At 40.0% G+C, this 26,266-nt stretch overlaps 4 protein-coding genes across 18 annotated transcripts; 3 read left to right on the top strand and 1 right to left on the bottom strand.

Moving 5' to 3' along the window:
• Positions 1 to 1,407: 1,407 nt before the first annotated feature.
• Positions 1,408 to 11,097, top strand: LOC135677158 (ABC transporter C family member 10-like). Of its 12 annotated transcripts, none has more exons than XM_065189139.1 (15): positions 1,416 to 1,701; positions 1,821 to 2,054; positions 2,178 to 2,210; positions 2,531 to 2,886; positions 2,971 to 5,006; positions 5,401 to 5,721; positions 5,844 to 5,930; positions 6,461 to 7,051; positions 7,144 to 7,308; positions 7,412 to 7,706; positions 8,535 to 8,749; positions 8,841 to 9,146; positions 10,064 to 10,127; positions 10,254 to 10,493; positions 10,734 to 11,097. In XM_065189139.1, exons 4-15 carry the CDS (start codon positions 2,871 to 2,873, stop codon positions 10,856 to 10,858), a joined length of 4,461 nt encoding a protein of 1,486 aa, XP_065045211.1. In that variant the 5' UTR covers positions 1,416 to 1,701; positions 1,821 to 2,054; positions 2,178 to 2,210; positions 2,531 to 2,870; the 3' UTR covers positions 10,859 to 11,097. The 12 variants fall into 12 exon arrangements, 11 of the variants coding, with proteins under 11 accessions (XP_065045212.1, XP_065045204.1, XP_065045207.1 ...); XM_065189136.1 differs by having other exon boundaries at positions 1,417 to 1,701; positions 1,821 to 2,210; positions 2,538 to 2,629; positions 2,796 to 2,886; XM_065189134.1 differs by having other exon boundaries at positions 1,417 to 1,701; positions 1,821 to 2,210; positions 2,531 to 2,629; positions 2,796 to 2,886.
• Positions 11,098 to 11,225: 128 nt separating this feature from the next.
• Positions 11,226 to 15,725, bottom strand: LOC103989625 (BTB/POZ domain-containing protein POB1). Its single transcript, XM_018827449.2, has 6 exons — positions 15,259 to 15,725; positions 14,419 to 14,466; positions 13,675 to 13,796; positions 13,536 to 13,599; positions 12,394 to 12,673; positions 11,226 to 12,322 (listed from the first exon to the last, which is right to left on the bottom strand). The coding sequence occupies exons 1-6, from the start codon at positions 15,461 to 15,463 to the stop codon at positions 11,518 to 11,520; spliced, it is 1,524 nt and encodes a 507-aa protein (XP_018682994.2). The 5' UTR covers positions 15,464 to 15,725; the 3' UTR covers positions 11,226 to 11,517.
• Positions 15,726 to 19,024: 3,299 nt separating this feature from the next.
• Positions 19,025 to 23,404, top strand: LOC135677156 (uncharacterized). Of its 4 annotated transcripts, none has more exons than XM_065189129.1 (3): positions 19,025 to 19,209; positions 19,585 to 19,658; positions 20,893 to 23,404. In XM_065189129.1, the coding sequence occupies exon 3, from the start codon at positions 21,159 to 21,161 to the stop codon at positions 23,097 to 23,099; it is 1,941 nt and encodes a 646-aa protein (XP_065045201.1). In that variant the 5' UTR covers positions 19,025 to 19,209; positions 19,585 to 19,658; positions 20,893 to 21,158; the 3' UTR covers positions 23,100 to 23,404. The 4 variants fall into 4 exon arrangements, with proteins under 4 accessions (XP_065045201.1, XP_065045198.1, XP_065045200.1 ...); XM_065189126.1 differs by having other exon boundaries at positions 19,027 to 19,185; positions 19,590 to 19,658; XM_065189127.1 differs by having other exon boundaries at positions 19,029 to 19,185.
• Positions 23,405 to 23,966: 562 nt separating this feature from the next.
• Positions 23,967 to 25,159, top strand: LOC135677157 (chlorophyll a-b binding protein 6A, chloroplastic-like). The gene is made up of 4 exons (XM_065189130.1): positions 23,967 to 24,201; positions 24,276 to 24,378; positions 24,478 to 24,766; positions 24,863 to 25,159. The coding sequence occupies exons 1-4, from the start codon at positions 24,020 to 24,022 to the stop codon at positions 25,012 to 25,014; spliced, it is 726 nt and encodes a 241-aa protein (XP_065045202.1). The 5' UTR covers positions 23,967 to 24,019; the 3' UTR covers positions 25,015 to 25,159.
• Positions 25,160 to 26,266: the final 1,107 nt, after the last annotated feature.

Genomic DNA, 26,266 nt, shown 5'->3' with positions numbered 1-26,266 from the left:
CTTATAAATGAATTATATTACACCCTTTAAGAATTTATTTACAGACGTAACACTACGAAATTTATTCGACCCACTTCAGAGTTGAATAATTTATCATATAGTGAACAAAACATATATATTAGGGACAAACGAGATCGTCAAGGGGATAAGGAGGTGACAAATATCATAATACTTTTATTTTTATTTCATTCTTTAAAATACTTGCATATTGAGAATATTTTATTTTTTTGAATGCTCAAATAATGTATCTGATGAATAGCTTGAGAATTCATTTGATGTTTGTTAGCCACATTGTCTGATTTGGTCCAAATTCATTAGATATTATTGTGTTGTATCGGTTATGAAGCAATTTATTTATTTTTCACCTTTTTATTTCTATTTTTATATTCCATTATTTTATAATTTAAATAAAAAATATATATTTTATAATCTTCAAATAGTTTTTTTTATCGTGCGAGCCAGATATTAATTTATAAATTTCTGAGAAATATATTTATAATTAATTTTATTGTTACTACTAATTATATAAGCTAATTATATATTACTTTGAAGCTTAGTTACAATCATTATATTATGATATATCAAATCCAATATAAAATATGATGTGGTTGACTTATGTTACATCTTATCTTTTATAAATAAATAAGATATATAATAAAATTAATTATATTCTGATGATAAATATTAGTTATGATATTTGGATCGAGGAGAATGATTGTCTAGTTTTCCTTACAGATTAATGTTACTATAATATTTACATATCACACAAGATCACACAGAAATTTAATGTTATTTGATTTTAATTTTAACATATTTTTTTTTTACATTACATATAACAAATTACAGATTTTATACTTATAATTTAATTATAAAATATCATAATATTATGATACTGAGGTACTGATCATATGATAATTGTGTTAGCGATATTAAATGTGTATTGTACACGTCTAATATTAAAGTGTTGACATATTTATATTATTATATCGTATAATAATTTTAATTTTATATAATTTAAAATTTAACTATTTTTTGATTATTTAACTTGATATTATTTATTATTAATTACTTTATTATTTTATGATGTTGCCATAAAAATCAAACTTTTATTTCATCTTTGATGCTTCATAATCATATTTTATTATATCTTTATTAATAAAAAACATCGTACAGTGTTCTACCAAACACTTTATAAGAACCTTTATTTTTATTGACCTGAGTTACCATTATATAATTTACGCCCCCATTCAATCGTATTTTCACTATTATAATATCACCAAATATATTATTATCTAAAATTATTATTAGGCTCTCCGTGGGTTAAAGCGACGCATCATCGCCGTCCCCAAATGTCAATCCGGCTCGAGCCCAGAGCTGACCCGCTGCTACAATGGTTCGAGTCACGTCTCGCTGAACCGCTATCGAAACCGCGAAACGAAAGGTTCGTCTCGCCCTCCGCCTTGGCAAAACCCGGCGCTCCGTGTTGCGAGTCGTCCCGAGTTGCAACTCGCTCTTTCGCGATGACTCCGTCGGTTCCGACCGGACCCCGTGGAGTCCGACGTACCGGCCCAGCGGCTCCGCTCGAGTACGCAGCATCCAATGACCGGTGACTCCGGACACCGTGCATTCCTCCGCCGCCGGCCTAATCGATTCCGTACTCATGTTTTACCCTCTCCTGCTTCTTGAAACCCTAGACTTGAGGTAAATCTTGGTTGGTTCTCGTGTGCCATGGTTATGCCGAGTTTGTTCTTGATTGATATTCTTTTCTTCGGTTACATTATCGATTACCGGTTTGTCGTTGCGTCCGTAATCCGCTGCAGTCCGAAATGAGTAGAAGGGATTCGTCCGTGGAGACGGAAGAAGCAGACGAAACGAGCGCAATGCATGGAAGCAGCGGAGTCTGTATTGGCCCACCTCAGGGAACGAGTACGGTCACCATTCTTTCCTCCTCCTCCCCCACCACCACCTCCACCAGCGGAGCCACGAGGAGTCACTCTGTGATGGAGTACGGGTACGAAAGCGGTGGCGGAACACGATTTCCCCCGCCAACTAAGGTTGCCTCCACGAGGAACTTGCTTTTCGCGACTTCCTTTCCTCCCCTCGACTTTTTCGCGGCGCCTTCCACCCCGTTGTACGCCTCCTACTGCTATTCTTTTGATTCAGCTTCTATGTTGCAGCCGCGGCATCGTCTCAGAGGCAAAGGCTAAAAGGTGAGCGCCTATCACCTTTCCCTGTTTTACAGTTTTCAAGTTTTCTTTGTTTCAAATGATTGTTCGTATTATTCTTGATGATCAAGGGCTTGTTAATAATGGTTCTAGAGTCTTCGTCCCCATAACTCTGAGGACAAACGTGGACTGACCCCTAGGTTTCATTCCAAGAGATTAAAATGAACATGGACAGAAGGAACAGAAAGAAGAGAGAAAAGAGAGCTAAAAATTTATTTCTTTACTGGTTCTTCCTCCAAAGCCCTGCATCTGTTGTGGTCAGCTTTGATAACAGTCTTCATCCCTATAATTACGTAAAATTTTAGTTGTCAGATTTTTCCTTCTCGAACAACAAAGTGGAATGCGCCTTGGTTGGACATGCAAATCATTTCACCTACATAACAAGGAGCACTATTCAGATGACGGTATGGGAGTAAGAACTTGCATTGCTTACCGTGTTGTATTTCATGCTGTTTTTTTCTTTGATCAAGTCTTCATATCCCGATGAATGCTATAATATTTGCAAAAATTGCCAAGATTGATTTAGATGTTTTCTTACAAAGCTTTCTGGATTTTCTTTTACATGAATAGCTGGAAAAAGGAGCTTGATAATGTTTGGAGATAGAGCAGGAAGAGTGTGGGACTGAATTCACATTTCCAGGCAAAATGGATGCCATAAGAAGTATCATTCCTTCTTGTAATTCTCGTTTTTCTTTGATTTTCCATGTTTTTACTCATGATCGAGAAAATTTTGAACTTAATTTAGGCGCTCGGATGGCTTTCTGTGGGGGAAATATCTGTTCAGATCTTGCTGGAGCCAATTGTGGTCTTGGTGGAATTCTCTACTCAAACACTTGTGTCAACCACTTCTTTGTCATGTTAATCAATGTGCTTCTTGTCTTCTCTTTCTTCCTAAATTTCGCTCACAAAGTTTCATGTGGAGTTGGTACAATGGAGAGATCCTTTTGGAGCTTGTCCCCAGTGCGAATTTCTTCTCTGATCTTTAGTGGCTTATTGGGTTTGGCCTATATTGGCCTTGGATTATGGAAGTTGGAAGAGAAATTAAGGAAGGGTGAGGGCTTCTTCCCTTTGCATTGGTGGCTACTGGTATTTTCTCAGGGTTTTACCTGGGTGGCAATGTGCTTGGCAGTGAGCATAAGAGCCAAGCATCTAGGAACCACCTTTGTTAGGCTGTGGTCAGGATTAGCTAGTGCTTTTGCTGGGTTTCTTTGTATCTCTTCTGTCTTGAGCATCCTTGTAGAGAATTCCACTTCGACAAGAATTGCTCTCAATCTTTTGTCCTTGCCAGGCACTACACTTTTGTTGTTTTGCACCTGTAACGGATCCAAAGCTAAGGAGGACCAAGAAAGTTCCGAGGAGTCTATTTATGCACCACTGAATAGCAAATATAGTGCAAAATCAAGTCACCCAGTGGAATTGATCACTCCTTTTGCACATGCTGGCTTCCTCAGTAGAGTGTCATTTTGGTGGTTAAACCCTTTGATGAAGCAGGGCTATAAAAAGCCGCTGGAGGAGAAAGATGTACCGCAACTAGGTGAACTAGATTCAGCAGAAAGCCTCTGCTCTTTGTTTCTCGAGAGACTGAATAACCAAAAACAGAATAACCAAGCCTCCTCTTCGTCCTACTTATGGATAATTGTTTCTTGCCATAAGAAAGAAATTTTTTCTTCTGGTTTCTTTGCGTTGCTCAAGGTTCTAACCATGTCAGCTGGTCCAGTGCTTCTTAATGCCTTTATCAAAGTCTCAGCAGGTTTGGGAAATTTTCAGTACGAAGGTTACTTATTGGCATCAGGAATGTTCATGGTGAAATTCTTGGAATCTTTATCTCAAAGGCAATGGCAGTTCCGCACCAGAATGTTGGGACTAAAAGTGAGATCTCTGTTATCAGCAGCTATTTTCCAAAAGCAATTGAGGCTGTCAAGCTCTGCTAAGCTGATTCATTCTTCTGGAGAGATAATGAATTATGTTACAGTTGATGCCTATAGAGTAGGGGAATTCCCAGTCTGGTTTCATCAAATGTGGACGATAGTTATTCAACTCGGCATTGCTTTAGTAATTCTTTACCATGCTGTGGGTTTTGCTACGGTTTCTTCAATGATTGTGATCATGCTTACTGTTCTTTGTAACATTCCAGTGTCCAAGCTACAGCACAAGTTTCAAACGAGGCTTATGGAAGCTCAGGATGAAAGACTGAAATCTATGTCAGAGGCACTGGTAAATATGAAAGTATTAAAGCTTTACGCTTGGGATACACATTTCAAGGAGGTCATCGAAGGGTTAAGGGCCAAAGAGTGCAAATGGCTGTCAGCATTTCAGCTACAAAGAGCATACAATACCTTCCTCTTTTGGTCATCACCTGTAGCAGTCTCTGCTGCTACATTCTTGGCTTGCTATCTTTTTGAGATACCTCTGTATCCAAGTAATGTCTTCACATTTGTAGCAACATTGCGACTCATTCAAGATCCAGTCAGATCAATTCCTGATGTTATAGGAGCAGTTATTCAAGCAGAGGTTGCATATGGCCGCATAGGAAAGTTTCTTGATGCGACTGAGTTGCAGAATGGGGATCTCAGAAGAAAATGCAATGTTAATCTCGAAAAATCAATAATGATTAAGTCTGCTAGCTTTTCTTGGGATAGAAATCCATCTAAACCCACATTGGAGAACATCAACTTAGAGCTCAAACCTGGAGAAAAGGCAGCAATCTGTGGTGAGGTTGGATCTGGAAAGTCAACTCTTTTGGAAGCTATTCTTGGAGAGATTCCAAATACCGAAGGGATGGTATGTTTTAATTCGTTTTATCGATCCTTCTTCTGTCTGGCTGGTGAAGAAGAACAATACCTTTTGAGTTTCCCGCTAAAATGTTGCCTGTGCACTGTGAACTGTGATCATCGTTGACAACAGATTGTTGTTTATCATTTAAATATAGCAGGTCGCAGCCTTTAGAAATTCCTTTGTTTTAATCGGTCATAGTTCTCATGCATCACAAGCCTCCAATAGAAAAAATTTCCCACAAAAACCTTTAGAAGGATTCTTTTGCTCATCGTTTTGAAAACACTTACTTGTGGATGTTAAGGTTTGATATTGCATTATACATAGAATAATGGTTTTTATGCACATTTATTGTATGATGATCAAGGTCCTTAGCAGATGAAATTTGTTTTATGAATGGCAGATTCAAGTCTGTGGCAAGATTGCCTATGTTTCTCAGAATGCATGGATCCAGACGGGAAGTGTGCAAGATAATATTCTCTTTGGCTCTGTGATGGATAGGCAACGATACCAGGAAACTATAGAGAAATGTTCCCTGGTCAAGGATTTTGAGATGCTGCCTCTTGGAGATCTTACTGAAATTGGAGAAAGAGGAGTAAATCTTAGTGGTGGTCAGAAGCAGCGCATTCAACTTGCACGTGCATTGTATCAGGATGCTGATATATATCTCTTAGATGATCCTTTCAGTGCTGTTGATGCCCAAACCGCTACCGATTTATTCAATGTAGTTTTTCTTTTATTGTAGTAAACTAGTAATATTCAGTTTATGGTTGTTTTCACATTCATAAGTTTTCTTCTTTCTTTGCTTCGGGAATTAATATGTAAGTTCTCTTTGACTGTACGCAGGAATATGTCATGGGAGCTTTGTTAGCAAAGACAGTTCTACTTGTAACTCATAAAGTGGATTTTCTTCAAGCATTTGATCCTATACTGGTCAGTCATTGTATAATCTAAAATTTATACGTGCTGTTTGTTTTAAGTATTGCTCTTTTCTTTATATCATTTTTTCTAATGTGGAAATAAGAAGCATCCTGTTTCACATTATCTTGTTGCTAACCTTCCTAGCACCACCTTGTAGCTTGATACTCTTTACTTAATGGATGAAGCGAAGGTTGTGAATCCCTTTTATATTGACATTCAGGATTTAGTTGGTTCTGTTCCTGTTCTTAACATTTTAAACCCTTTTTATGTGTGTGCCCATTTGTTGGGCACCTCACTGCCCTGAGTTTATTAGTGGTAATTTTGTTGAAATTTTTCTTTCTTAAATTATCTCCTAGATATTTTGTTCCCTATTTGGATTAATATTAAGCACTACTGTCAAAAAAATATTGGCATTTGTTCTGTGTCAAGACCAGTTTGCTCGAGTTATACATATGTAACATACATGAAATTATCCTTTCACATATTTACCGATAACATAAATGATTCTTTCTCAAAAACTAAAATAATTTTGTTATCAACAGCTGATGTCAGATGGAAAAATTCTTCATGCTGCTCCTTATCATGAACTATTGGCTTCCAGCGAAGTATTTCAGAAACTTACCAATGCACATAAGGGCATTGTTAGTCCTGAAAGTCTTGAAAAGGTTGTTTCTCAGAAAGAAGCTGAAACTGTCAGAAGAGAGCTCAGTTGTAGTATTAAACAGCAAAGCATGGCAAAATTGACAGGAGAAGATCAATTGATTAAGAAAGAGGAAAGAGAGAAGGGTGATACTGGTCTAAAGCCTTATTTGCAGTACTTGAATCAGAACAAGGGATTCTTGTACTTCTCGCTGGCAGTTCTTTCTCATCTGATCTTTATGGCTGGGCAGATCTCTCAGAACTCATGGATGGCTGCCAATGTTCAAAATCCTCAACTGAGCACATTGCGATTGATCATGGTTTACTTGGCAATTGGGTGTAGCACTGCACTGTTCTTATTATCTAGATCCGTGTTTATTGTTATCTTGGGTCTGCAGTCATCAAAATCCCTATTTATTCAACTGCTTAACTCGCTATTGCATGCTCCGATGTCATTTTTCGACTCCACTCCTCTAGGAAGGATATTAACTAGGGTAAGAATATCTAAAATTTATCTGTAGTTATCAAATTCTGGAAATTTTTTGCCTTTGGTTAGATTTGTTTTCTTAAATCAACTTCTCCTCAGGTCTCTGCCGATACGAGCATAGTCGACATTGATGTTCCTTTTAGTTTAATTTTTAGTATCAGTGCTAGTATCAACATTTACTGCAACCTCGGGGTGCTGATTGCTGTCACTTGGCAAGTGCTATTTGTCTCTATACCAATGATTTATTTGACCATTCGTTTGCAGGTAAAAAGGACCTTCAGGTAGTTATGTTGGAATTCTATATTTTTTTTTGTTTACTATTTTTTAAAGGAATCATTGTCAAACTACCTCTGAATTCTGAAACTAGGGATACTACTTGGCATCTGCAAAGGAGTTGATGCGGATCAATGGAACCACCAAGTCTCTTGTTGCAAACCACCTAGCTGAATCTATATCAGGGGCAATAATTATAAGAGCTTATGAGGAAGAAGACCGTTTCTTTACTATGTTTTTGAAGCTTGTTGACAGAAATGCTAGCCCATTTTTCCATAATTTTTCAGCTAGTGAGTGGTTGATCCAGCGTTTGGAGACCATGGGCGCTGTTGTTCTTTCAACTTCAGCTCTTTTAATGGCTTTGCTTCCTGCAGGAACTTTTAGCTCAGGTTAGTTGTACAAGGACAACCCCTGTGTTCAACTTTTTTGGGCAATGGAGCTTTTGCCTCTTCTTTGCTAGGCACACTAATGTAGTTTTGTTTCATTAATCAGTTAGCAATATAGAAACAAAATGATAGACACAAGAAACTAGTTTCACTGAAGCTCTATGAGCAAGGTAAAGAGTAGCATCTTCCTCTTTGCATCCATGTTGTATCCATTGTCAAGTCTTTGCAGACAAAAACAAAACCTAAGAACTAAATTTTAGAATATTAACCTCCGTGAGATGCTTTGATCCTTAACCCTTGAAGGACTTCAAGTTTGTCCTTGATGTTGACAAACTCATAAATGGTGATTATTCAACCATTCACAGGTAATTCTATAACATTTTCTGTTTGTTAGAAGCATCATAAATAATCAGAGCATATTCTCAAACAAAATTTCTTGAACTTAATTGGCTGTTGGCCTTTTTTGTTCAGAACCAAGTTATGTGGAGGTAGAACCATGAACACTTAACAACCCACTCTAATTACAACAATTTCTAGTTGCAGCATGAACTTTGATGGATGGTGCAGTGAATGAGGCTTCCAATGATGTGGAGTCTAGGAGGGTCGGTCTTAGGGTAATTTTCTTCTAAAATTAACATTCACTTCATATGATACACATCTATCTTACTTTTTCTTTTTTTGAAAGAAAGCACATTGTAACATGTATAACTGCCAGTTTAAAGGTTTATGCTTGCTATTTAAAAGTTTATTAAACGCTTTGGTTAGTTCTTGAGTTTCATATATTTATACATTGATTTTTGGTAGATTAACTGTATTGACTTTTTGGTGCAGGATTTGTTGGCATGGCACTATCTTATGGGTTTTCATTAAATATGTCCCTTGTTTTTGCTAGTCAAAATCAGTGCATACTTGCAAATAATATCGTCTCTGTAGAAAGGCTGAATCAGTATATGCACATCACCAGGGAAGCCTCTGAAATTGTTGAAGGCAACCGGCCTCCACCAAATTGGCCTGTTCTTGGTAGAGTTGTGCTTCTGGATCTGAAGGTAAATAATGGCAAAGTGCCTCTTGTTCTATTTTGAATGTTGTGGACATTGCATGTATTCTCTCATGCTTACAAAATTTCATGTGAAACAGATCAGGTATCGACCAGATACTCCCCTTATACTTAAAGGGATCAATTGCACATTTGAGGGAGGACACAAAATTGGGATAGTTGGCCGAACTGGAAGTGGGAAATCAACTCTAATAGGTGCACTATTTCGAATTGTTGAGCCAGCTGGAGGAAAAATCATTATAGATGACATTGACATTGTCACGATTGGGCTTCATGATCTAAGGTCCCGATTTGCTGTCATACCTCAAGATCCAACACTTTTCCATGGCTCAGTTAGATATAACTTGGATCCTTTGAGTCAATACACTGATCAGCAAATATGGGAGGTAATAAATCTCTCTTTATGGTTTCACATAAATGAGGATAACTCAGCTCTTAAATTCTGCAAACATTGAACAAATTTATTTCTGTAGCAACTTTGCTGCCATAAAATAGAAATGAGTTGGATTTGGTTTGGCTATATGTGCAACTGAATTCCAGGCTGGTTCTCCTGATTGTAATATATAATCCATTTTACATGATGAAGCCAATGTTTTCTTTTCTCTAATTGGTGATGTCATAAGATGTCACTACAAGTATAATCCTTTTTTCCTGGGAGGTGTAATGGGAACACCCAAGAAATTAACATTTTATAAGCATCGGGATATTGCAAGAGTACAAAAGGGACAGAACAGAAGGGCCATAGTTAACAGTCCTTCCGTAGTAGATGCACATGAATATACCTACAATTGAAGACTATAAAACAGTAAACACCCATACTTGTCTGAGATGAACATTTGGTAGTGAAGGAGAAAACTAATGCATGGGATCAGTATAGGTCAACTTTTGCAGGTCAGCTACAGAAACCATTTAGCTTCTTTGAGAGATGATTTGCAAGATAGAACTCGTAAAGTCTATTAGAGATGATTTGCAAATGGAACTCCTAAATTCTACATAGATTTCATACATATAAGGAGGCTGCAAGATAGAACTTTTAGAGGTCTAATATAAATTTTATACATGTAAGGAGTGACCAAACCCAACACCATTAGAGTCACCCTTATTTAGTTTCGGCCATTTTTGTTTCTCCCATTTATTCTTATCCATTTACCAGAGAGGCCGGAGTTTGATCTTCAAGCAATGGAAGACTCAATCTAGTGAAAAAAAATGTTTGAGAACATCTATAGAGATTTTTGTGTAGTCATCCTCTTTGATGTTCTACCTTCACAGCTGACTGGATGCAATCTTCTTGCATGCTTGAAAGGTCCTTGATAAATGTCAGCTACGAGAAGTTGTTCAAGAGAAAGAACATGGCCTGGATTCACTAGGTAACAGTCTTTTCGCTGCATTATATTCATTCAGTTTTTCTCTGTATTTAATGTTTTTTTGGTACCGTCTTACCTGGAAACTTCCACTAGTAAACATAAAGCTGTTCTAAAAACCATTTTAAGCAGTTGTTGAAGATGGATCTAATTGGAGCATGGGACAACGGCAGTTGTTTTGTTTGGGAAGAGCATTATTACGCAGAAGTCGTATATTAGTTCTTGATGAAGCCACAGCATCAATTGACAATGCCACAGATGCGATCCTTCAAAAGACCATCAGAAGAGAATTTGCAGATTGCACTGTGATTACTGTGGCTCATAGAATCCTAACCGTGGTGGATTGCACGATGGTGCTTGCTATTAGTGAAGGTAGGTTCCAACTCTTTATCCTTGCAAACTTCATATAACATAGCCAATGCTTGACGATGCTTTAAGACTATCGAATTCATTGTAGTTTCATCATAAGACACCAATATCCTCTACTCCACATCCATGAAACTAGGTCCTTTATGCCAACATACTTAAGTCTTCAAATCTTTTTTCATGTAATTTATTCTTATCGATCAGTCAACCGATCATCTGATCCAAAACTGTCGTATTTCTGTCAAGGAAAAGTTGCGGAGTATGACTGCCCACTGAAATTGATGAAGACCAAAGGATCTCTACTAGGGGAGCTTGTCAAAGAATACTGGTCCCATACTTCTGCTTCTAGCATCCGAGCCACGGATTCCTAGTGAGCTCGCGATCCCAGTTTGTAATGCTGATTATGCTTGATAAAGACAGGACGAAAATTAAGGTGCCATCCAACTGCCTTTTTGATTCTATGGATACAGTAGACTTTTAAGAGCATTTAAGAAGAATATGATTCTTCTCATAGTTGCTTCTGTGTATGAGGATTGTGCAGGTATGTTGTAGGCTCTACTTATGTCGGTTTAGTAAGATATAGATGATAAAGCCAATCAAACTTTGTGTCGTTTCTTTCTTAAGCTCTTGATAGTTGTGAAAGACTTGATTCGAAAATAGGTCGAAATCGAATACAGATAAACGAACAGCAGATTTCAAAGATCATACTTAGGCTGACTTCACCATAAAGAAAAATAATAATAATAATAATAATAATAATAATAATAATAATAATAATAATAATAATTTTAACAGATATTTTCCAATGAGCAGCAACTGTTTGTATGCCGTAATGCCTCACCTACAAATATTTTTCCTTCTCTGCCTCTCTTATATTCCATCGTTACTGCCTTGATTAAGTAAATTTATGCGATTAGACCCCTTTTTCTTTATTGTTTTGACACCAAACTCTCAACCCCCTAACTTACATATGTTCTTACACTATCCGATAGAATGACAAACTTATTGAGCTGCTGCTGCTGAGAATGTATCATTCGATGGTCAATTCCGCTCTCAGGTGAAGAACACCATTGATGAAGTAGGGACTGTCGTCAGCCATGAATGATGTCCATGGAAGGGCAAAAAGGTTCCTGTATCCAACTGCCTTACCCCCTGCAAAGGTGTACTTTTCTTTGTATTTGCTGTCGAATTGCCCAGATGGCATGGTCCTCGCAGAAAACTCATAGTCTACCGTGAAGCTAACCGATCCCTTCTCTTGCATCCCCAAGAAGAGGCCAAAGCAGTGGCAAGAGTTGTGTACGTCCCTGTTGCAGTGAGCCGAGAGGAAGAAACCCTGTCCACCGATGTAGAAAGCTTGCGAGTAGACCCGCCCCGAGGGGAAAAGATGTGCACACTCCTCCCGTTTCAGATCCAAGTAGACAATGCATTGAGTGTTTGGGACCTCAAACTCCACCACCTTCACCGGCCGGTACTTGTAGGCTCGCTCTACGAACCTTCTGTTGGTCACGTCATCCATCGCAAGAGCCTGTCGCCGGTGAGCAGGCTCGACCTTGAAGAATAGTGCCTCAAGCACAGCCTTGTTCGTGAATTCTTGATCCAAATCATTGTGCGTCAGAACCTTCCTCAGTTTCCGGGAAGACATGTAAGGGAACCGGATGAGCCGACCGAGGCGCGCGCCGAAGACCTCCTGCCGTTCCTCCAACTTGGGGTGGTGCCGACGAGCCCACTTGAGCACCAAGTCATACAGTGCATCCTCCGATGCAACTTGGACATCGTCACTGGAGAGGACTGCCTCCATGCCGACAAGAGGTAGCTCCATGAGTCCATCTTGGTTCCTGGAAGGAGAGTGCAATGCATTGCTAAAGCTGGCATGGATCGAAGTCGAGGCAGGGCAACGGTTACTTACTTTGTTAGATCCTTGAAACTGTTCACGAGGAATTCCTTTGCTGCCTCGGTTAATGGCTGAAGAGCCGACGCCATTGAAATGCTGGAAGGAAGCTCCAAGTAGAGTAGTGCAGACTCCTGAGACATCGGCAAGCTCTTCAGCAACTGACAGCAGTGCCTCATGCAAGAAACCACCTCGAACTTGTCTGCGACCATTAGCACATCCAGCAGAAGGGTCGGTGAGGTGGTCGACAACTTGCCACTGTACATAAAGCTGAGAAGTTCCATTAGAGCAGCTTCCTCTGTTGCATGAAAGAGGTATGTTGTCAGGTTTTTCCATGAACTGAGCAAACATGTTGACATATAATATGTATGAACGTTCATTTCAAAACTGTATCTGAATATTTGAACTAACAATTAAGCTTAAGACCGTAGGAAGCGATAGCCGTCGTACTTCATCCTTGAGCAAATCCTCTAAGAGACATATAACATGAAGATTAATCAAGCGAGAATACTAGGAAATGCTGCAGCTCGTGCCGATTGGTAAGGACCCATGCCATCATGTATCAAATGTTATGTCCATGTTGATCATACGTTACGACAAGTAGCTCTGTTAACTCTTTCCGTTCCACCCCCCCCAAATGAACAAGCAGCATCACAAGTCCAAGCACGCTAGTCTATTGACACTATCTCTTCTTTTATTTATTACGTTCTCCATTTGTTCAGACAGGATTGACTAATTGTGCTTGAGATTCATGGATGCTTTCAGATTTTCTTATATTTATTACGTTCTCCATTTGTTCAGACAGGATTGACTAATTGTGCTTGAGATTCATGGATGCTTTCAGATTTTCTTATATTTATTACGTTCTCCATTTGTTCAGACAGGATTGACTAATTGTGCTTGAGATTCATGGATGCTTTCAGATTTTCTTATATAATCAGTGACCTCAATTTCCACCTCCGACCCGATTTCTTCTTCCTTTACCAACAGATTTCCCCAATCTATTAGTAGTTTCATTCTTTCTCGCAAGGCTCATTCTGAAAATGATTGATTTCAGATTAAGAAGACGACCAAATCATGGCCACTATATATATTAAGCTAGGATGAACAGAAAAACAGAAACGAGAAAAATGAGTATGATAGTAGATTTTGGAAAGTACCTGAGGCATCTATCCGCAATGTAGCATGCTGCTGATCCGATTCTTGCATTCCATTTGAGAAAAGCTATAACATTCAACAGAAAATTAGTCAAAAATTTTGGTGGAGCACTGTGTCGGCTATGTTTGTTTCGCATCTTACCTTGTAGAAAAACGGACTTTTTGCGGATAATATTGTGGAACTTACAGATAGAGATTTTATGCTAATTACAGGAGGAGAATCCATACTCCAAGAAGAACCACTGTGTCGTGAAGGCTCATCACCTACAAAGCGAAAAGTAGTTATCCAACTCAGATATTAGAATCGTTTGTTATGAGAAATCTACACACACACACAAAAAAAAAAAGAAAAAAAAAAGAAAGATCACTCTTATGATTCTGAAGCATGAGGAATGGGCTCTTTCATGAGGTCTCTAAGGGAGGAAGTGATCCTTAAGGTGTGACACAATTTGCTACAACAACTGATCAAAGTCAATTACTACTTAGAGCTACATAAGTCCTCCAAATATTAGTGCTATTTAATTTGAGAGCAACATCAAACTTCTGAGTCGGCTTTCTACAAGTTGCGACAGCTTAATACTTTATTCTCAGTCAAAGAGAAAATAAAACTGGCAGAAACACAAACCATGCATGTTTCATAACTTTTGCATTAAGCATGTTGGCTGCCTGAATTGCATAACATGTAAGACATCTGGTAATAAAAAATGCTTGTTTTCTATGAAATCTCACAGGTAGAAATCAATAAGAATTCTCAGAGGCAATCAGCTGGTAGACATAAAAGGTTATAGGATATCAGAATTCCCACAGTAAGTTTGTAGTATCTTATAATTTAATTTTAGGGAACATCTGTAAACAAGAATAATTTCAGTTTAAACTTGACTAATACCTGACGGAGACTCTTCAATCATCGCTACAGCTTCCCCCTCTTGTTCATCTGGCATACCAACCCTCAGAATCAGGCAGGTTGCAGTTCAAAATAGTATTCAAATCGCTAACTGCGATGCTTCTAGACATATATCTTCATCAAAGGATTCCGAGAACAAAAATATAAGTGTGACACAAACATACTCAACAAATGATCTTCTTCGTAATGAGCCATTCATAAACACCAAACATTTTGGGAATGCATGACTCTGCATAGCTCTCATACAATTTCTGATACAACATGTATGCAATCTCAGATATGTCTACTTGCAGTATTTTCTTTATATATGTTGACACTTGAAGAAAAAGAAAAAAGTAAATGATGCATCAAGAAACAGTATCAATTTATTGAGGTTGATGGGTTTTGGGTTTTGTTCATATAGTAAAATTGCTAATGTTTTGCGGAAATTGTTTGCTTTCGGTGAGCCGAAAATTATCCATTTTGAGTGAGCCCGTATAATTTTGCCCTTTCCGGTTGAACCCAAAAGGGTGATGCCGGTGATTATGAGGTCTTGATTTCCCTACCCTGCAACCATGTGAGACTAAAAGTGCTTATCAAACAGCAAACTATTCTTTTGTTCAAATTTTGATTCATCTATGTTTGAATGATCCTTTCCAAGCAAAAAGAATCAGATTCTATCTTATGAACCACTGCAAGATCGGGCTTAATCCCTCATCGACACGAAACCCTAAGCAGAGGTCGCAACGGAGGCAATGGATGATTAAAACAGAGCGGCAATCACCGGAACCAAAACCTACTGAGAACAGTATGGACGGAGGGCTAAAGACGGACGGAGCTAACCTTTCCGTTTCTCGATCGCGTCCCTCCGGCGCTTCCGATGCCTGTCCCACTCGGAATCGCCCTCGCCATCCGGCCTGCCCTTCGGCGGCCCCGCGACGATCTCAATGCGAAGCGGGCGGTCAGAGAAATTGCTCGAGTCGGAGACGAACTCAAAATTGCAGTCGCCATCGCCCGCCGGGGGGCGGGAGAAATCGGGGGGATCCATGACGCCCCTCCTCAGCTAACAATTCCGCCACACGCCACCGCCGATCCCCCCCGATCCAACCGTTCCACCTTCTACCGAGAGCTGCAGAGTTCAGGGAGGAGATGGAGAGACAGGAGTCTCCTTCGATGGAGATCGAGAGAGAGAAATAGAGAGAAGGAAGCCGCCGCGACCACAAAGGTCAACGGCCGGGCTGTCGTTCGAGAGAGAGAGAGAGAGAGAGACAAGGGGGGATCGTGCGCCGCCGGGAAGTCAAGGTCAACGGCCGGGTTCTCGTTAGCTTTTAACGGTCAAAAGAGTTGATCTGCCGTTTGAACTAAATTACAAAAATATCCACCATCAAATGAAGGATTAGAATTAGGATTAACAGCACAAAACAAGTTTACTGTGCACACTGGTCCCTAATCACATAATTATCTTCATACTAACCCTTCTATTTTGCATATAAGTCACTAATATCTTGTATATTGCGCATTACACGTGTCGATCGACTGATGGATGAACTTGGCGTGTTGTGCTCATACAGTAGCAGTGAAATGGCCTTTGAATCCCACCCCCCCCTAATTAAACACCTATAATAACATAACAGTTCTCAATTTTAAGGATAATTAAGGTCCAAAAGATGTAAGGAGAAGTTACAATTCTAGTAATATAATTTTTCTATTCCATTCAATTTAATTTTAGAATAATCTATAATCTTTATAAATATATAAATATATATATATATATATATATATATATTGATTATAAAATTAAGAAATTTCATATAGTTTTAAAAAGTGAGAACTAATTACTCTCTCTTTTGGATTCTACGCTAACTATTTGCTAGTGAACTTTAATGTTGCTAGGTTCGTCACCATCACCTTAGGGTTCTGATGGCAGCATCTTCGATGATATCTACTTGAGCATCATAAAATAATCAAACAAGGTCAACAATATAGTCAATAATCTAGTTAGTATTTTCAAGAAATTTTTCCGATTATATTTGGAGCTCTCGATCTTTAGTAAATTGAATCTAATATATTATAAAAATCTATATCATTCAATATAAATCAATTCAAACTGGTTAATCCAAAATAAAGAAGTGTACATCTATAGCTTTTTGAACTATTGATGAATCAATTTGAATTGAATCGATTTGATTTAGATTTAGTTTGACAACTCCTATCCAAAAGCTTTAATTTATTCTTACAAAAGAAAAAGATAGGAAGAAAAAAATCTTTCACTATGCTAATCTAATTATAATCCTTATTATTATATTAAGATTAGATGTCCCATATGCAACGCCATGTATATTTCCAAAGTAGATCACGTCTCATGTTTATGTTATCATGTTCCGTAGAAATTCCGGTCAAAAAGGCCATAAAATTATTATGCTCATCTCGAGAGCATATGCCGAACATTTCTTTTATTAATGGAAAGGTAAAGATTGATGGTGCCTATTAGCCATTCGAAGAATTGCGAGTACTTAAAAGTTCTATTCAGGGAATATGCTACAACTTTCCATCACATATAAGATTACAACTCCTTGTACATGTTGCATCGAAACAAAATATCTTAGTAGAACTTTGACCCCCCTTCTTACTAAGATGTTCAATTATTTCTTTTTTTTTTTTTTTGTTGAGTTTTTACCTATTAAATCATATTTTTGCCTTTTCAAATACACTAATATTCCTTGATATAACTTATTACACCATATTCTAAGAAGGTATCGGTGCTCCTAATGCACGAGTCGGGTCTAATCACATTTGTTGGTGAACAAATGTACCGTGACTGATGAGTCAGCACGGCTTGATCCACGAGTCGATGTCGGGAGTCTTCTATTGACTGAGCTGGATAACGAGGTGGTCGTGCCCTCGGGAAGGGGTGCTTATCGACTTTTGTCGGTCTTTGGGCCGATTGGCAGCTCGCCCTTGCGCGCTGGATGGCGACCCTTGGGTTGAGACGCTCGCGACTCGTGGGTGGTCATTCGCCTATAAAAATGGCCCTTGTCAGGTGATCTTCGACTTTGGCCCCTCCGACGAGCAAGTCTGTAACGGGTTGAATTGCTTTTTTTTACCCTCCCCCTAGCCGGGTGTTGGTCACGGATTTTTATACTATTGTACGAGGGCCGATTGTACGCGGGTTCAGCGTGACCGCTGATCCTCGAGAGATGGGACGACACTTCTGACTGATCGACGTCTCGGGACATGCGGAGCGACGTCAGACGGCACTGCCCCGAGCTCTCAGGATGGGACATATTGAACAGTGTCTCGGTACGGATTCTGATTTGGAGTGTGGTATCGACTGTGATGTGTCTTGGGCTCAAAATACGTCTTATCAACACCGTAGCGAAAGGTGATCACAGATAATTAAAATTATAATCCTAATGTTTCAAATTCCAATCGAACGCTGGGAATGGAAAGCACTCGATTCCCTTTTCACTTTTGCGATCAAATTCGGTAAATGTAACATCATTTTGATATTTAGATTCTTTGAAGCGGTCACATACGTCAACGCCATGTCAGTTTGGGAGATGGGTAAGTCAACTGCCCAGTCAGCCCTCATCTACGTGGCTGCATGGGAAAACTTATCCTTCGATTTCTTTTCCTCGGGCTGGGTCAAACGTGAGTCACATGTGCCTGCGGCGTAGCGCACGAGGCAGCAAACGTGAGCCAGATAATATTTGATTTGGAGAACACGCCATCTTTAAAAGCAAAATAATATTTCATTTTTGGATATTTTCAAACAGGATTTCCTCTTTTGATTTTCTTAGAGAGTATTTTCTTTTAATTTTAAAAATATTTAATTTATTTTTTATTCTGTTATAATATTTTGGTTTGTTATAGTGTTGCAGTATTTTATCTATCATATTTTTTATTATAAAATATACTTTAAAATATTAAAATAAAAAATCAAAACATACTAAAAATTATTCGATAATTTACTAATAATATCACCTAAATAGAATTAAAAATTAAAATAATATAAAACTTACCCAATAATATTGTAAGTAATTCAAATATATTTTAATACGATTAAACTAACTAGAAGCATAAAAATATTATATTATAGTGGTCTACAAGTAATGATAGACAGGTGTCATTTGCAATATTTTTAATAGTATTTATAATTTTATACTATTTTAATAAATATATGAAAATACTATGATAGTTTAAAATTAGTAAAAAAATTAAAAAAATAAAAGTTATTTTAAAATTAAGTGTACCATTTGAGAAAAATCAAAATGAGTGCGAGTTGAGAAATATCCAGAGGAATAATAATAATAATAATAATAATAATAATAATTATTATTATTATTATTATTAAAAAAAGGAAAAAGTTGGGACGCGGGTTCCTTCGACGTGGGACCCGCAGCAGCGCAACATGGACGGTGGCGCGCCGCTGCGGAGGTGGAAACCCAAGAGAAAGTGCTGACGTGCCCTGGTGCGCCAATCGACTCAGTTACTCTCGTAACGATTTGAGATACGAGTCGAAACGTGGCGCACGTCCAGATCGCGCATGTCGGTGACGACGTAAGTCTAGGTTTAAGTCGCAGCACCAAGTAACGACCGCCTCGGTTCTCTCGCACTCGAGGTTTCCTCGTTCGCATATACTTGCTTTCCTCCTCATTATTGTACGCCCCGCGCTGTCGCTCCCCCCTCTCCTCACATCGACAACCCTAGCCCTCGTCGGATCTCTCGCCCCGTCGGCGTTCTGCGCTTCTCTTGTCCTTCGCGACCAAGGCGAGCTTCGCTTCTTTCATCTTGGTTGAAATCACTATCTTTGCTCGTCGATTTCCCCTAGACTGTACTAATTCTTGTCTATTGGGAGTTTCTTTGTCGGAACTCTATTTTCCGCGAACAAATTCTATTCATAGTCTCTTTCGATTTGGGTACGATATTTTGTTAGGTTCCTCTTGAATGTATTGTTTGGATGCATGAATCAGCGACCGCTCGCAGTTGATCGTGCTTCGGTTTACTTGAGATTCCATTGTTCCCGGCATTTCACGATCGTTGTTATTGTTGAGTGTGATCTCCTTGTTGCTTTGTTTGATTCTTTTGGTTTGTTTCTCACGGTATGCGTAGTTCAGATATGACACCCTTCAATTGTCTCTATATGTTGCTAACTATTTCTTTTCTCAGTTTAGTTGATCGTGTCTCTTGTGAATTTGGAGGGTCCATGCTGCACTAGAATCCATCAGCACCTATCAAAAAGGGTAAAGTAGTGAAGCGGTGAAACACAGAGTCAAGTAGTAATACGTATACATTTAATAACTTGAGTTCTTTTGGGTATATGGATTGTACAAGTACTTGATAAATCAGGTGCTCTCTTAGTTGCTTTGCTGCCAATTTTTTCGCATAAGATGAATTGATTCAATATATTTCTTTTATATATATATATATATATATATATAAAGAAATTTAGCAGCGAATCTGTTATCTTTATATGCTTTTTTTCTGGTTCTTTAATTGATACCTGCAATCTGCTTAACCAGATATCAGAATTATACTTATATAGATGGTTTTCTGATCAAGTTTGCCTTGGGTTGGCTGTTCTGTGTCATTACCTCTTGTCTTCTTTTAGTACTATGCCATCTCATCATTTGTTGATGTTCAGCAGCTTACATCTTTTAGTAATAATAAATTTGTGCCTTGATTCAGCTTTGGTTTAGCTTGTTACTTGTCATCTGTCATTTTTTATCGGCTTGGAATGCTTAAAATTCCTCATAAGATCCATTGGTTGGAACTTGGAAATCAATGCTTAATTGCTCATGATGATTTTAAAAAAGTTGGTCTGTATATGTTAATTGAATTTCTTTTTCTTTAGCTTAGATTGAAGCTATGATAATTAATATTGTTTGATCTATTAGATTTTTCAAATAGCTGTCAGATATGTATGTGTCCCTTCTTGCATGAGTTTAGATTTTTTCCCTTTGTGCCCGTACAAAGTGGTTCAGTTTCTAGATGATAGTGTATTTGGCATATCTGTAAGTGTATTTGAATTATCTTAGAATACACAGATACAATTTGATGATTTGCAAGATATGGTTTCTGCTTCCTTGTAAAATGGAAACATGTTATCGAACAATTTGAGTGGCATGCATAGGCTGGACTGGTTGTGATAATATGAAAAGCTTTAGGTGTGTAGTTTTGTTCTGTAAATGCTTGTTCTGTCAAGTTAGTTTAGAGGAAATGTTGAATTTGTAGTAACTTTGAATTTCTTCTTGAAGAACTTTGGACGTATGATAAAATCCTTCCATCACGCTCCCTTTTTAGCTTATTTGGCAAAACATATCCTTGTTTCTTAGCATCATCATCAGTACTGCCTCCACTCTTCAAAATTTGAAAATTCTGGATCACAATGTTGAATTTCCATGAGAATGCCCATTGGTATATCACGGTTTCTTAAATGCTGTTAACATGCCCTTTTGTATGGTTCTTCTGTTTCAGGAATTCTTGGACATTATGCTTTTGTCTGATGACATGGTTGACTACTTTTCATTGTTCATTTGATCCTCACTTTACCGGCTGATTCTATTATATCTTTCGAGTTCTCCGAAATGGACCGTTGTGATACATCAGGATTTGTTAGCGGAGGCTGAAGGATCTCATTTTAGTAACTAACATTAACATTGTCATCATTTAATTCCAGAAGTCGGACTTAAGTTGTTTTTTCCCAATCAGAATTGGTGGATTTAAGAAGTCTCTTGACAATAATGGATAATGGCTATCTGAATCTTGGCTCTGCTGCAAACCTATTCACTTTAAGTACTTGTGACTTCCCTAGCAGGGTTCAGTTAAGAGAAGATAGCACTGATGTGACATTACGACTTAACTCCCCTAGTTCTTCATCTCTTTACAGCTCCAAAATAAAAGGGGCAAAAAGGATGTGGGGTTATATGAATGGTAATAAGGGTTCAGAGCGTCCCCTACTTGCTCTTGGGTTAGGGCAGTCATTAAATCCTTCAGATAGCAAGACGAGCTCAATAATTCTTTGCAAGACTTCAATAGGCGAAACTGATGAACACTCCATTGAGTTAGGACTGGATTTTCAGCCAAATGTTCGGAATGTGAAAAAATCGAATCCTTCCAATTCCTTGTTTGCTACAGTCAATGCTTCTCATACTGAAAATGCGATTGACCTCGAGTTAAGTCTATCAGTTGGGCCATCTGAATCGGTTATGACCAGTATCAAGCCCATCCTGTCCCAACACCAGGGTAGCTTGGAGACTTCAGAAATGGTAAGTTCAGTGCCAACCACTGATGAAGAAGGGACTGCATCATCTTCCTGGATAGTCAACAGTTGTCTGGAACCTTCTTTGCACAATTCAGAGACAAATGGTGATTTTACTTCAAGTAAGAAAATTCAAATAGAAGTTGATCCGGTTGCTGTTGTGCCAGAACCCCCCTCAACCATGGCACAAACAGTGAAAAGCCCAGTTGTTTGCACTTCCACAGATGTGTGTTCACAGCATCACAATAGTAACATGAAAAACTGTCAGTTCCAAGGTTGTGTTAAAAGAGCAAGAGGTGCCTCTGGTCTATGCATAGCCCATGGTGGGGGACGGAGGTGCCAAAAACCAGGCTGTCAAAAGGGTGCTGAAGGGAGAACCATCTTTTGCAAAGCGCATGGGGGTGGTCGCCGATGCGAACACCTTGGCTGCACTAAGAGTGCTGAAGGCCGCACTGATTATTGCATTGCCCATGGTGGTGGCCGACGTTGCGGCCATGACGGTTGCAGCCGAGCTGCAAGAGATAAATCTGGTTTATGCATCAGGCACGGAGGTGGGAAGAGGTGCCAGAGGGAGAATTGCACCAAAAGTGCAGAAGGTTATTCCAGACTCTGCATCTCTCATGGTGGTGGCAGGCGCTGTCAATTTCCAGCATGCTCAAAGGGTGCACAAGGGAGTACAATGTTCTGCAAGGCACATGGTGGGGGGAAACGGTGTTCATTTTCGGGGTGCACCAAGGGAGCTGAAGGGAGCACTCCCTTCTGCAAGGGGCATGGTGGAGGAAAGCGCTGCTCATTTCAGGGTGGAGGTGTCTGCCCGAAGAGTGTGCATGGTGGGACCTTATTCTGTGTTGCCCATGGTGGTGGGAAGAGGTGCGCTATTCTTGGGTGCACCAAGAGTGCTAGAGGACGCACTAGCTTTTGTGTGCGCCATGGAGGGGGCAAACGATGCAAGTCCATGGATTGCAGAAAAAGTGCTCAGGGAAACACTGATTTTTGCAAGGCACATGGAGGCGGCAAACGGTGCGCGTGGGATCAAGCAGGCTCAAAGTTTGGCACTGGTGATGCACCTTGTGATAGGTTTTCCAGGACGAAAGCTGGTCTCTGTGCTGGTCACGACGCCCTAGTGCAAGATCATTGTGTTCGTGGTGGCGGCACCATTGAAATTTCTCCTACCAAGTATCCGGCGTCCATTAGATCTGAGAAGATGAAAGATGTTGCTGTCGACGGAGGGAAGAGGGTCTTTGGCTTCTGTGCATCAGAGACAGAGATGCACTCTCCACTTACTCAGTGTCGGTTGGTTTCCCTTCCAGAAGGGAGGGTTCATGGAGGGAGTCTAATGGCAATACTGGCGACCAGTTCAACAGGCATCAGGAAGCATAACTACCATGGAAAGTACTATTTCAGGGCAGAGTGCTCGACATAATATGAATCAGATATACGTGCTTGACATATGTTCACCCCTTCTGGTTTGATCTTTCTGGTTTCCCTGTGTTGGAATAATGTATCTGATTTACTGATATTATTTTCTAGAATGTGATGGTCTTCCGCGCTCACATCCATGAAGGGGATTTGGGCGGGTAGAATTGTGGTATGTTTTGCTAGCCTTTTACTATAATATTGTCTACTTGTGTATTTACTATGGCAAACTAAGTGCTATATGAAAAAATCGCATTTAGTTTGTATTTGATAACCTGTATAATATCCTAGATGGACAATTTTCTATCTTTACTAGCAAGGTTTTCTTTAAACTGTGTGTGGCAACTTCTGATGCTAAAATTACATATTCTGCTTTCGCATGATCTCCAAATTGTTGTTGGCTGCAGTATGGTGACCTTTCTTTGATATGATGATGCCCAATGCTACCTTCATTACTCGAGGAACAGAAATCCTTTACTCTCTATGTTACTGTCATATCTTTCCTGTAGTTATTCTATTGCAAACAGATTGTACTATCTTTGCTATGTGAAAGCGAAAAAGGTTGTTTTGTTGAGACAAGAAAAAAGGGTTCCATAGTCCAAGTGCTAAACATGGGGTCCAAGAGAAAGGAAGAGAAGATATTTTCTTGTGCTACTGCTCTTAAATCTCAGCCGCAAAACGGCACCTTGATTCCTATAAGTGACTGTAATAAGTCCATTGGATTGCGAGCTTACAGTTGGTCCAGTGGTCTGCGGCCAAGCAGATGGAGCAGCCAATAGGAGTCTGGATTAGGATTCGCCCCTTATCCAGTTCAGATCCCTGTCCCCCTGAAGGGCTGTGCTTTTATCAGCTCCACGTCCTGTTCGGCTGTTTCATCTCTCTTCGATAACAGCAGGGGCAGCAGAGAAGGAAGAGCGAGGCGAAAAAATGGCATCCAGTGCTTTGAGAAGCTGCGCCGTCCTCTTCCCGAGCCTCCTCTCGTCTTCCAAGTCGCAGTTCGTTAGCTCGGTCGCCATCTCATGCACCAACGGCGCGTCCCGTTTCTCCATGTCCGCCGACTGGATGCCCGGCCAGCCACGTCCCCCGTACCTCGACGGCTCCGCCCCCGGGTAAGCACTGCATGTCCAACGCTTGACGCTCGAGATTGGTGATGACATCTGTGTTCTGCCTTGGACGCTTTCAGTGACTTCGGGTTCGATCCGCTTCGCCTCGGGGAAGTTCCGGAGAACCTGGAGAGGTACAAGGAGTCGGAGCTGATCCACTGCAGATGGGCGATGCTTGCTGTGGTAATCTCTCTCTCTCTCTCTCTCTCTCTCTCTCTCCCTTCCGTGCTCGTGCGATCGCTTTAACTGTGAATGGCCGTCACACGCACTGTGGTTCTTCAGCCAGGGATCTTGGTGCCGGAAGCACTGGGCCTGGGCAACTGGGTGAAGGCGCAGGAGTGGGCGGCGATCCCCGGCGGGCAGGCGACGTACCTAGGCAACCCAGTCCCCTGGGGCACTCTCCCCACCATCCTCGTCATCGAGTTCTTCGCCATTGCCTTCGTGGAGCACCAGCGCAGCATGGAGAAGGACCCCGAGAAGAAGAAGTACCCCGGCGGAGCCTTCGACCCGCTGGGCTACTCCAAAGACCCCGTCAAGTTCGAGGAGTACAAGGTCAAGGAGATCAAGAACGGTTCGCCCTCCTTCCTCTTCCACTCTCCATTCATCGCATGCGTCCTTTCATGGCTCACAGTACTAATTGGTCCTCTCTCCGTTTGTTCGTTCGCAGGTCGGCTCGCTTTGCTGGCCTTCGTGGGCTTCTGCGTGCAGCAGTCGGCGTACCCTGGAACCGGGCCATTGGAGAACTTGGCAACCCACCTGGCTGACCCATGGCACAACAACATCGGAGACATTGTCATCCCCAGATCCATTTTGCCATGAACGAGACCGAGAGAGAGAGAGAGAGCTCATCCTGTCACTCCTGCAAAATCCCTTGTAAAACATGTGCTTTCCGTGCACTCATCTCGTTGTAACACAAAGAACGTATATGGCTTTCCATGTAGACGATCGATGTTGCTTCCTCTTATCCTTCTTTGCCGAACACCAGGATGGTTGATTTAGCCAGGAGGAGAAATGAAACATGCCTTTATTTTGATAGGGAAGAATGGTCTGCCATGCCATGAACAAAGATAAAAAAAACTTGTTTTGATTGTTATTCTTGAAAAGAGATGAAGCAATTTAAATATGTTTGCTATTCCACTCACCACCTGTATCACAAACTATGACTCTTTAAGTTGGAATAATATCCATTAAATCATGATAGATAGTTACCCGAATCACTCATGAAAAAACACTCCACCAAGAAGAGATTTATTATTATGACTTGGGCCTGATGGGTTAACTGATCTATCAATTTCGTTTAGTTTAAATCATTGACTAAAATGCTTAAGCTAAAATTGATAGTAGTACAGACCCTTATAAGTTAATCTTAATCTTGTTCACTTTCGATGTGGGACTAATCAGGGGTGTTACATTTATCCAGAATGCTTTCCATTCAATTTTTTAAATACTTAATTCATATCATTACCGACACTGCATTTATGCTGGGAAAAGTGCTTTAAGATTCGAGAACGGGAGTAGGGAGAAAGCCAATTGACCTGAGAGAGAGTCGCTGGGTCTTCAGAGGTTCGGATCTTGACCCGATATAATCCGAATTTGATCCGTTTCGTTCTTGACGTAATAATTTTAATCGATGGTTCCGCTGTCTACCCGAAACCCGATAGTTAACACGGCGGTATGTCTGATTCGTCTCGCTTTCTCTTCCTTCCTGCCATAACCACCTGCTTCGATCTCCTTCGAAGATAAGGGTTTGCTCGCAAGAGAGAAGGATCTGCTTCCCCATCTTCTCCGGTAGTCGAGATTGGTTCTTCATCTTGTTGCTAAATTTCTTGCGTTTGTAGAGATTATTTAGGGGATAAAACTTGAGTTCCTTCGGTTCATCGTAGTTGTCTGGGACAAGATGCTGTTTGAGCGGCCTCTCTTTCTTTTTGCTCTTATTTTGTGCTTATTTCGATTGATTTACGTTGTGGGTATTTGTTCAAGTTTAAAGATCATATATCCTTTTCTTTTCCCCCTCGAAAACAAGAAGAGGCGTGATAAGAATGAACACACAATCCAATAGTATGCCGATCGG

The sequence above is a fragment of the Musa acuminata genome, chromosome BXJ1-6 (assembly GCF_036884655.1).
Source record: "Musa acuminata AAA Group cultivar baxijiao chromosome BXJ1-6, Cavendish_Baxijiao_AAA, whole genome shotgun sequence".
Lineage (NCBI taxonomy): Eukaryota > Viridiplantae > Streptophyta > Magnoliopsida > Zingiberales > Musaceae > Musa > Musa acuminata.
The sequence above is the reverse complement of the archived record's forward strand: the minus strand, read 5'-3'. Positions and strand labels throughout refer to the sequence as shown.